The 12,242-nt window shown below is 40.6% G+C and overlaps 1 protein-coding gene across 1 annotated transcript in view; it reads left to right on the plus strand.

Moving 5' to 3' along the window:
- Positions 1 to 7,863: 7,863 nt before the first annotated feature.
- The window catches only part of LOC140934235 (uncharacterized), a 19,167-nt gene continuing 14,788 nt past the window's right edge, over positions 7,864 to 12,242 (plus strand). Inside the window, exon 1 of the mRNA XM_073383898.1 lies at positions 7,864 to 8,056. Within this exon, the coding sequence (XP_073239999.1) occupies positions 7,864 to 8,056 (193 nt within the window). The remainder of the gene's footprint in view (positions 8,057 to 12,242) is intronic.

Consider the following 12,242-nt stretch of genomic DNA (forward strand, 5'->3'; position numbering starts at 1 on the left):
TTCCATTGTTGCTCCCTTCTGTCAGCGCAAAACCAGCGGGTTGCATATCTTAGGAATATTTAGGCTGTACATGTGACCAGCCGATGCCACGGCCTTTTCCCGCCCCACCCATTTTTTGAGGGAAAAGGCCTGGGCACGAGGTTGAATATGACAGTTCTATTGTCTTTTGAAGAAAAAAACAGATGACGCTCGCGCGTGCGCACAATCGGGACACTGTCCCTTTTAGTGAAGCCCTGGGGACAAGGCTGCCAAACGACGTCACCCAACGTCACCCTTTGGTTTCCAATCGTTTCTACTTAGGGGGTAATTACATGAGACAAGTACGAACTCAGACCGGTACCAATTGGTAATTTGTGCAGCCGTTTACATGAGACCGGGACAAAATGCTTGTCGTTTACATGAGACCGGTACAAACTATAAAACAGGAGATTCTTGGAGCTACATAACTTTCACAAGTCGATTATTTAACATATTTCTACTAACGTTCCTAACTGGTAAACAATTTACGCCAGTAAACAGTGAGTAGACAAACGTAGAGTTGTACTGCTCCAAGAAAAGAGTTATAAGCTTTATCCAATATAATGCTCATCTGGACTCGCCTGTTAATATTTGCTGCACAGCAATTCAAAATGGTGCAATCCGGCATTAATCCAATATTCAATTGAAGCTACTTCTAAGGCAAAAATCGTGGAGCCATACGAAGAAAGATGCTATATATGGACCCGGTCTGAGATTCGTTTCCAATTTAACTCGTGTTGAGTCATCGACCGAGGCGAAGTTAAACCGGTCTGAGTTCATTTTTAGGCCGGTCCCTTGTGAACGCATGAAAAGAAATGTATGGAGACCGATACGAACTCATACTGGTCTGAGTTCGTCCCGTTCGACGACTATCCGGACTTCAAACACGATCGCATGACACACGATTGTACAGCCACAGTCGCACCACGAAAAATTCTGGGATCAAGGTCAGACATAATTCTTCTTGATCCGCTCCTTGTGTTTCAACATGAATGGGTCAGTACTACAACACTCTTTCCTTTATATTACAAGGTAATGCTATCAATGAGAAATATGCTATTACAGTCAACTATCCGTAAGGCTACCACCCAAAATGCGAATTTAGTGGATCACTTACGAAAATCAAACCGTAATTGTCTCTTTCGAGAAGAGGTGCCGAAACTGCCGATCTACACTTACGTTTTGGAAGAGAACTTATTGCATGCAATGTGTTGAGTTATGATATTCGTTTTTCCGTGTTGTCACTAATACATGTAGTTCTTTTTATATAATCCGAGTAACATAGTACATACAGCGAACTTATTCTAAGAAATCAAGCAGTGTGTCAAGTGGTCGCTTACAAGAGATTACAAGTGATCGTTTTGTGAAAAGTCCGAACCCAGTTGAAAGGGAATAGCTCCGGGTCGACTTCACAGAAAAGACACACGTACTCTAATGGTTCAGCAAACTTTGTATTTCTTCTAAAGCTTCAGCGTTGTTACAAATCAACTTAATCTCACACTAGCCTGTACTATCTCTCTCACAAAAGCCTGTTATAGCTTCTTTTAATCATTTGAAATTTAATCTTACTTCAGTAAAAACCCGATTGGGTGTAAGGAATATTATCATATTTTCCTTCGAGGTTATGACGCAGTCCGAAAATCAGCTTTGACTTATAGAATTCACTTATACTAAGTCCAGTTAATGTCCAGTCAAAACAAAATAGTCAGAGAGATATAAAGATCACAAAGAATGTATTTATATATATACCTGGATTTTTAAAAACCGGGTTAGCAAAAATATCAACTCATTCTACTACTAGATAATTTAAAACAACAAAACTCATTCAAAGGCCGATTAAAAGCCTTAAGTAGTTTCCATTAGAAAGTGAAGTGTTGCGAGTAAAACATGACATTTCAAATAATTTGCATCAGTTGCAGTTTATTTCAATTGTTTATATTTCAGATTAACCGTGTCAAATAACTTTGCATGTAACGCTACACGACACGAAGGTGATCGAAAAAAACTGAACTTTGAACCAAAATAAGTGTTTATATCACGCTACATTGTATGAAAGTCCGTGAGAATAAATCAGGGTATTATTTGTCTGAAACCTGTCCACGATAAAGTAAAGAGCACGCGAGCGTTGGAGTAAGTGAAGGAGTGAATTTCCAATCGACTTTAATATTAAACTGGTTCATAAAGCATCACGAGCGTATCAAATCATTTTCAATCTTTGCTTCCGTCGTGTATAAAACGTTTTACTACCAAGAGAAAACAAACTTTGTCACACTTTCTAGAAAAACTCTTAATAACTAAAAATGAAAGCAATTTATCAATTAAACAAATACAACAAAGCCTGGCTGAATACAAATTCAGCCAAAACACCGACTTCATTTACCGTAGAGTCCAGGAATTGCTTGAAATATTCTGAAAAAACGTATCGCTTCAATTCACGGGAATTTTTTTACCTTCACTTGCATCCATACTCGTAAACATAAACGTGCTGTCTATACCAAACAGGATTTGGCCTGGGCTTTAAGTTTTCCACATCACACTTTATTTGTGTTCTGAACGAACGAAAGAACCTCGATTTTGAGGGCCGTAATTGAAATCGAGGCAAATGCGGTGATATACATACATACATACATACATACATAAATACATACATACATAAATGCCAAGTCTAATCTCACGTTGACATCAGACAACCTTGATTATACTACGCTCTAGTCCTTCTGTTGAGCACTCTGCCGATAGCCGTGCATTTACATCAACTGGTATATTGAAGCTCCTCTACTGTTGAGCACTCTAAGCAGTGACTATCACAATGGAATCAACGAGATTTGATCACTCCACCAAAGACATACCTCTACCATCTGAGAAGGATTATAAACCTACGCTGATTGAAAAGACCGAGCACCTCTGCCGACAAATGAGATGGAAAGCGTTTTTCTACCTCAACCCTAGCGCAGACAGTAGTCAGAAAGAGACGTTTGGGTTTCCCTCTAGAAATTCGCTTCCGCAAATACAGGCGATGCAGGACTTTGAGAAAAGGCTTCTACATATGATAGAGAAGATCAAATTTCGGACAGTAAACTGTAAGTTTCAGCATAAGCTTTCTTCAGACATTCAGGAGAACATCATGAAATCTGACAAGCTCTTGGTACCCACGGACAAGACTTCCAACTTTTACAAAATGGACACACAATCATATAACGATCTACTGAAGAATAATATTACTAAGACCTACAAGAAAGTAACCCCGGACACAGCGGATTCCATTAAGCTGAAGGCCAAAGATATTACTAAGAAACTACAGCTAGATGGCAGGATAAACACCACTGCCAAACGTGAAGCCTTTATTACTCTCAAAGACCACAAGCCTAATTTCGCAAACAACCCCACTTGCCGCCTTATCAACCCAGCTAAATCTGAGATTGGAAAGATCAGCAAACAGCTCCTTGAATGCATCAACACTGCACTTGTTAGCAAGCTGAAACTAAACCAATGGGAAAACACTAAGGCCGTCTTAGCTTGGTTCACTGGCATACAGCATAAAGAGTTGCACTCATTTATTGCATTAGACGTGGTAGAGTTTTACCCATCGATCTCCATCGACTTGCTGGCTGCCGCTCTCGAATTCGCATCGAAGCATGTCACCATTTGCGACGACGAACGGCATATTATCCTTCAGGCAAAAAGTTCTCTTCTCTACAACTCCGGTGAGCCATGGAGCAAGAGAACGTCAATCAAACCTCTTCGATGTGACCATGGGCAGTTTCGATGGCGCCGAATCATGTGAACTCGTCTGCACTTACCTCCTCCACAACAAAAAAGAAAGGTTCGGTAACGCATGTAACTTTGGCTTGTACAGAGATGACGGTCTAGGCGTAACCAAGGCATCACCTCGGTAGGCCGAGCTTATTAAGAAGGAATTGTGTAGCATTTTCGCCAAGCACGGTCTGAAGATTACTATCGAGGCCAATAAGAAAGTAGTAAACTTTCTTGACGTCACACTTAACCTGGCTAACGGTAAATACTTGCCATACAACAAACCAGGACACATTCCACTCGACGTCAACAAGAAATCTAACCATCCACCCAGTATCATCGAAAACATCCTAAAGTCCATTAACAAAAGGCTGTCCGAAATCTCTATAGATGAAGATTGCTTTAGCAAAGCGGCACCTCTTTATCAGAAAGCTCTCGATGATAGCAGGTGCAAGCACAAACTTGCGTTCTCTGTTCCTACGGCACAGTCTCCGAACTCTGGAAGAAGGAACCGCCATAGAGACATCATTTGGTACAACCCCCCTTTCAGCAGGAACGTGGACGATCCTTCCTAAAGATCCTCGACGAAGAATTTCCGAAGGGCCATGCACTGCATAAAATCTTCAACCGGAACACAGTTAAGATCAGTTACAGCTGCATGCCGAATCTAAAGCAAAAAATTGATGCCCACAACAAATCCACCCTACGGAAAACAAACGCCGTACCACCTAAAGCTTGCAACTGCCGTCAACCAGCTCATTGCCCTCTGGACCGTAATTGCTTAAAATCAGCCGTGATCTACCAAGCCACAGTAGCAACGGAGGACAACAGGCCAGTCGAGACCTATGTAGGCCTTACTGAGAACTCTTTTAAGACCAGATACTCGAACCATAAGTCGTCTTTCAGAGACCCAAACAAGAGACTCAGTACGGAACTCAGTAAGCACATCTGGCACTTGAAAGACGCTAAGATTGGATTTAGCTTAACTTGGAAGATCTTAAAGCAAGCCGCGCCGCTTAATCCCGCTTCAAATCGCTGTAATTTTTGCCTGTGGGAAAAATATTTCATTATTTGCAGAGCCGATCTGGCGAGCTTGAACAAAGGAAATGAACTTGTAACTTCCTGCTGGCACCCGCGTAAATTCCTTCTTAGCAGCTTTACATCTTCCGTTGGCGCGCAATAGTTTTCCGCATTCAAATTCCGCGCGCGCGTTTGTAGTCCTAGCGTATGTTGTAACGAACTTTTTGTTGGCAATGTTATCTGAGGAGTGCCGTACATGCCGTGCGGTACGAAACTAAGTAGTAATAAAAATGCCAAGTCTAATCTCACGTTGACACCAGACAACCTTGATTATACATACATGCATACATACTTGTATTCTGGGTAGAACGTATTTCGTAGGCCACTCTATTCATTTAATTGAAGAGCATTGACTATTAATAATCACAGGAGTTCAGGCTTCAGGAGTAATCATTGATCGTTTATTGCGACAGTGCTGTTTAGTATGGTCCGAAATTGTAGGACCACACTCATCAAGCAACTTCAACGATTGACCGTTAAAATTAAAAGCTGGCAGTAAAATTCGGGTCAGTTGTTATAGGGATGCGTTGAGAGATTGTATCTAGGTAACAGATGGATTGTGTCTTAGTTACGTTACTCTAGAGTTCCTGAAGTACATATCTGTTTCTGTGGGGGCATGAACTCGCTAGTTCGTTTCATACATACATACATATTTACAATGAAGCTGGCTTCGGGAACAGGCAACCCAGGCTGGTCACGTACGCGACCTGAATTAGTATGCTGCGAAGCCACGCTGCGGAGCTTGGTGGCTTCGCAGCAATAAGCGGATAATTTTTTTAACGGCTAGATAGATTTTTTTAAAAATTTAAGATTCTTGAGATTAAAAATTTACAAGTGAAAGTCTCTCATTGTTCAAGGGTATTGTCTCCAAGCTTTATTTTCACGTGGACAGGAGTAACTAACAATGCACTTGAAATATGCAAAAATGTTAGCTATTGTTGTCCACGAAAATATGAAACTTGGAGACAATACCCCTGAATAATGAGAGGCTCTCACTTGCAAACACAACATTTCTGACAAGTTGTAGTCCTTATTTTGCTACCTGACGATATATCAAGAAACCACCCTCATTTCCAAAATGCTGTTTGAGAATTAAATGATGAAATGGGAAGGTAATATTCATATATCAAATAGAAAGTATTGTGAACTTTCTACCTAATTAAATAACTGGTCAATTGAAAACCCCTCCCCTCTGCAAAAAAGGGAGGAACTATAGCCTGCGTGGCGTGCGCTAAAAAGGGAAGGGAGAGAGAGAGGGGGAGAAAAGCGCAAATTTCCCCTCCCTCTCCCTCCCCTTTCGACGCCTGAGGCTAAGTGGCTTAATTCTTTCGCCTCATATGCGGAACATCAGCATTACACAGATTCTTTCTAGATAACCTGCTATCAGGGTTTTTTTTTTTTTTTTCAAACAAAAAGGGAAGAAGGACACCTGATCCCAGGTTACTCTCTAGACGACTTCCTGTGTTCAGTCTTCCTGAAGGATGGTAGCCTCCCACGCAGGCGTTTTTAGGGGAGCTCGTATTTCTTCCCTCCCCACCAATAACCAATGGGGAGGGAAGAAATACGAGCTCCCCTAAAAACGCCTGCGTGGGAGGCTAGAAGGATGGAGGCCCGCGCACGATTCCTAATCATCGATTCACGTATACAATAATTCAGTCTTGATTAATGTAATTGTGCTCAGTGATTCAAGAACCACCAAAATGACGAATCAGAGACTATAATTAGAAAATGATGCTATGAAAGTTCGAACTTCCGCTGTATTATTTTACTGTAATTACTTGTGTAAGAGTTGTTACTCCAAAGATAAAAAATAATAATATAGTTATATCAGGGGCACCCAAAGACAATTTTTGGAAAATATCTGTTCGGAAGACGATAGATCTAGAATTTTTGGAACATTTGTTGTAAAATTTCTTGCCTCTCTTAGAGCTTCCTAGGATTTTCGAACATCTAAAAAATGGTATAATTGCCCATTTTTGACGGATTTTTACCCTAGAAAGGTCGCCTAGAATTCTCGGGAGACCTTTTTCTGGCTGAAATTTTCGAAAAGGTAAGTTTTGATCCCTATAATTTTCGGATCACTAGACTTTCAGCTACGAAATGCGAACAGATGAAACATTTTTAGGGGATAAATATACCTACCGTTTAAAACTAAAATACGTTAAACAATAAAATTATAAAATAACTGCGATCGTACGCGCGCTCTGATTGGCTCAGAGGAGCGATTGCATGAGAGTATGTAAACATGGTTGTGGCGTCAAGATGTTTTGTTTTGCGCGCTAATCACACGCAAGCACGAATTGGAAAAAGTTTTCAAGTTCAAAACTCGACAAGTTTACTTTATTTACCCATTCCTTCGTCGGCTGAAACTTGGAAAATCGTTACAAAGAAAGTGTGTCAATTTTTTTTCGCTTAAGCAGACATTTTAAGGAAGAAAAGTCCGTATTTTAGAAGGCATCTTTTTGCAAAACAAGAACTGATTACGCGTGCAAGACTTCGTGGACAAGACTTTGCGACTGGTAAGAATTTCTCTTTTAATCAGTGCCACACAAAGAGTTTTGCGTTATTTCTCGGGAAATTTATTTTATAAAAGCAATAGAAAACTTTTTTCCTGTGTTTGTATAGCCTGCTATAAACACTCGAGGCGGGAGAATTCTCGACAGTTACGCAAACCCTCGACTTCGTCTCGGGTTTGCATAACTGTCTCCAATTCTCCCAACCCCTCTCGTGTTTATATTAGGCTATCCAAACACGGAAAACGTTTTCTATTGCTTAAGTGGTTCTGAACTATATTCTAGTTGGGTGCCCCTGGTTATATTACATTTACATTACGTGCTTAATCCACAGCAAAACAGACATCCGTGGCGAAAGGAAGTTATCGACAGATGACGTAAATATCCCTAGACCAATCAAAGTTCGGCTTTTAAAAACTGGATAAAAAGTATTATCATCTGAAGGGAGCTGTAAAGCATTTTGTGGCTTGCGGAGTCAAGTGGTTCATTACTAGGCGCCATGTCTACTGCTATGATGCAGTTCGATATGGAAGAACTCTTACCAGCTGCTAAGGATTCGGAAACCAAAAAGCATGGTGTTAAGAATCTTTTGAATAGTAGATTCACTTTCCGATTGTGGCAAATTCTCGTTTTCCTGTTCGTAATGACAATCATTACTGTGACTGGTATTCTGGCCGCAAAGTTTGGTCATGGTTTGGTTTTGCCCATGCTACAAAATCTCAACCAAAGAGGATAGAGGTAACTTAACTTTCCTCCTACTTCGGCACTCAGCATTTAGTGCTTTAATTCTGCACTCTTCTAGTAATCGTGCAAGCAATCACGTTCCTAAGACTACGAGAGAATTCAATTAATTCATCCGGAGGTCAATGAAACACCTTAGCAAGATATATAACTTTATAAGAAAACCTCCTAAGGTCAGGATTTAGTAACAAAATGTCGTCACATGAGAGGCTTAGGCCGGTTCAGGAATTCACAGCACGCATTTGCCCAAGGCGTTAAAATCCCACGGTCATTTGCCGCCCTTGTGGTTAGGCATATGGCAATCTGCTGTAAGATAGTTGATTACATATCCGGTCACAAGCAATTTGATGTTGCGTCTGCTATTTCCAATTTAAAAAAAAAAAATCTCTCTAAAAGTATTTCTCCGTTTCGAAAAGTTAAAACACAATCAGAGAACATTTGGATCTGTTGACGGTGACTTTATAAAAAGCAACAGAACAAAGAACACAAGCAAGATGCTGCGTTACTTATTAGGGTTAATTTATTACAGCAATACCATATTCGGAAATAATAGGGAAAAATGAAGTAATCTCGCTTTACTGCGCGCTCAAATGCAATAACATTCAAGACGAATTTTTTCTCGTTTAATTTTCGCTTGTGCACAAGCTGGCTATCTTGTGATCTTCACTAAAACAGGTAAATAATTACTATCACGACCGCAAGGTGAGGACAAATCTAAATGCGAGCGGACTGTTGTGTCAAAGACGTCACGCTATAAAGATGCTCAGTCGAGCTTGATCTTTATGTTCGCTGAAGTTCAGAAGTGGTTATGAGGACCAGCTCAGTCGCTAATGAAACTGTAAAAAATTATGGCGTTAATACCAATAAGGCCGAGGGGCTTCTAACAGGACAATCATTTTAGTCGTAGAAATGTTAAGAGTTTTTGTGTTATAAACCATGTAAATATAAGCCGGCCTATAAAACATCTGGTAAATAATTACTATCACGGCCGTAAGGTGAGTACAAATCTTTTCATAAAGAAAACGTTTTAGCTATAAATGCGAGCGGACTGTTGTGTCAAAGACGTGACGCTATAAATATGCTCAGTCGAGCTTGATCTTAATGTTCGCTGAAGCTCAGAAGTGGTTATGAGCACCAGCTCAGTCGCTAATGAAACTGTAAAAAATTATAGCGTTAATACCAATAAGGCTGAGGGGCTTCTAACAGGACAATCATTTTAGTCGTAGAAATGTTAAGCGTTTTTGTGTTATAAACCATGTAAATATAAGCCGGCCTATAAAACATCTGGATATTTCCTCAGAAAATATCTGTAAACTTGAGCATTAAATATATAGGCATGGTGAGTGATATTTCAAGCGAAGAATTGATCCTTATTTGCCTGGGTCTAACAAATACACTGGGGCATTAATTTACCTGTGTTTAACAAATACAGCAAATACACTGGGGTGTTAATTTGCCTGTGTCTAACAAATACCGTAATTTGTCTATGTTTAACAAATACACTGGGGCGTTAATTTGCCTGTGTCTAATAAATACACTGGGGCATTAATTTGCCTGTGTCTAATAAATACATAGCCTCCCACGCAGGCGTTTTTAGGGGAGCTCGTATTTCTGGGGAGGGAAGAAATACGAGCTCCCCTAAAAACGCCTGCGTGGGAGGCTAATAAATACACTGGGGCATCAATTTGCCTGTGTTTAACAAAATACACCGGGGCATTAATTTGCCTGTGTTTAGAAAATACACTGGGGCATTAATTTGCCTTTGTCTCACAAAATACACTGGGGCATTAATTTGCCTGTGTTTAACAAATACACTGGGGCATTAATTTGCCTGTGTTTAACAAATACGCTGGGGCATTAATTTGCCTGTGTCTTACAAAATACACTGGGGCATTAATTTCCCTTTGTCTAACAACAACACTAGCGCATTTATTTTCCTGTGTCTAACGAATAAACGTTTGAAGTATTTATTTCTCTCTAACAAATTTATTTATGTAATCCTTTACCAATACGATGGCAACTAAGATAAAGGCGTTTTAAAACTGAAAATTCCGGTGAGGTATATTTTTTAACCAAGCCGGCACGAAACCGCTAGCCTCGAAAAATATAACAGCAAAGAAAGAGTAGCCCTGTCCCATTGTTTTATTGTATTACACATCAGGCGTTCAAGAAAACTCGTATACCTTGTCGGGATTAATCCGGCTTATAACACCTTCGTAAGGCTTGTCTTTTAGTGTGGTTCCTCTTTCAGCTCCTACTGTGATTTAGTTAAAAAACTTTTACCTAAGCAGCGGGGAGCCAAATTCCTGAACCAGCCTAAGCTTGTCAGGTGAATTTCCATCCCAAGAAAGACCCTCAAAGTTTGCCACGTACGTGCCCCACACCCTGTCACCCCTCGACTAAGATTTGAACCGTTTGCTCGTTTGCATTTTGTTTAATCACCAGCTGAATCACCGACTTTCAGGTAGAAGTCAGTTTATTCGCGTCTCTCGTGTCTACCAAACGGAAGTTTCGTTACAGACGCCCTGGGGGTACTCCTGGGAATTCTTGGTGGTGGTGTGCCGCCAGGTTCTCCAAATCCTGACCCTATTTCAGAGCAAAATTGAAATTTTCCACACCCGTTTTTAGACTAGACCCCTAAAATCCATACCCCTGGGTTCCCCACGCACCTTGAAAATCCTTGAAAGTCCTTGAATGTTAAATGAAATTCAAGGCCTTGAAAGTCCTTGAAAATTGCAGTCGGTACTGGAAAGTCCTTGAATTTCAATGCTAACTTAATGGTTTAAGGAGAACTGCAAAGGAAAAGGAGCAAACACAAAGACCTTCGGGATAAAATTCTCTGATGTGCAAGAACTAACAAAAGACATAGACTCAAGGCTCTTGTTTTGCACTGAATGTAGTCATTGAAAAATGCGAAATGTGTACTTGAAAGTCCTTGAAAAGTCCTTGAATTTTTTGTTCTAAAAAAGCGTACGAACCCTGATACCCGTTTTCAGACGTGGCCTTTAGGCAGAAATTATGTTATCACTACTTTAAGATTAGAGCGCAAACGAAACATTCTTCAAATCCATTTCGAATTCGCATCAGTTTCTCCCCCCCCCCCCCCCCCCCTTCTTACTCATTTGGAATTGAAACGATAAATACGTTCATACACTCCCGTAGTTCCCTCGAAAACCATACCCGATTCCAGACCAAAATGGGAAAAGTGTATACTCGTTTTCAGACCGAAACGGCGCAAAAACCCTACCCGACGGGGCGGTAAATACCTATATAGCTTATATAAGGTAGTACCCCCCTCCCCCGGGTAGACGCGTAGTGGGTCCTTATTTAGAAGTCCGACCACAATTTTATATATAATTTCTTTTGTATGACCGAAATCGTGACTCGGGAAAATCGTGAAAAGGAAACAAAACATGTACATGTAGCGGGACAGTCAAGCAGTAAAATGATGGAAACAATAATTGATTAATCAATTCAGGTTCAGATCAGGTCAATCAGTTTAGTTTGTGAAATCATCGACGTCTTGAAAACAATACAAATGAATACATCTTCCATGACACGGTTCAGGACATTTGCCATTTTATGGCTGCTGTCATTCGGGACGTCTTCGGCAGGTCTCTTCAAATTATATAGACTAGACTGAAACGAGACTTCACATCATTTTGCCCTGCAGTTTTACTAAGTCTATATGATCAGGAGCTGTAGCTAAGATGTTTTTATGGGGGAGCGTATGAGTACCAAAGATGCGCCTGTCCAATGTTACAATGCGATCTGGGGGCAATTCTGGGGGCATGGTCCCCTAGAAAATTTGTTAGAAATTGGATTGTCTATTATAACTTGCATTCCAATCAGGTAACTTAAGTCAATACAGATGTTGCTGATAAAAAGGAAGGATCTTATCCTGGCGGGGGGGGGGGGGGGTACTGCCATATATGGGCTATATGGGTATGTGCTGCTGTGAAGTGTATGGTTTTCAAGCAGTTTACTCTAGGATAGGGTATATAAACCAGAGCGTTTGGGTCTAGAATAGGGTATCACTTTTCAGGAAACTGATCAGTTGGTTGAAGATTTTATCTAGACTGGGGAAACAGCTACTCTAGGATAGGGGGATTTGGGGAGTTTACTCTAGTATAGGGT

This window comes from Porites lutea, chromosome 4 (assembly GCF_958299795.1).
Source record: "Porites lutea chromosome 4, jaPorLute2.1, whole genome shotgun sequence".
Lineage (NCBI taxonomy): Eukaryota > Metazoa > Cnidaria > Anthozoa > Scleractinia > Poritidae > Porites > Porites lutea.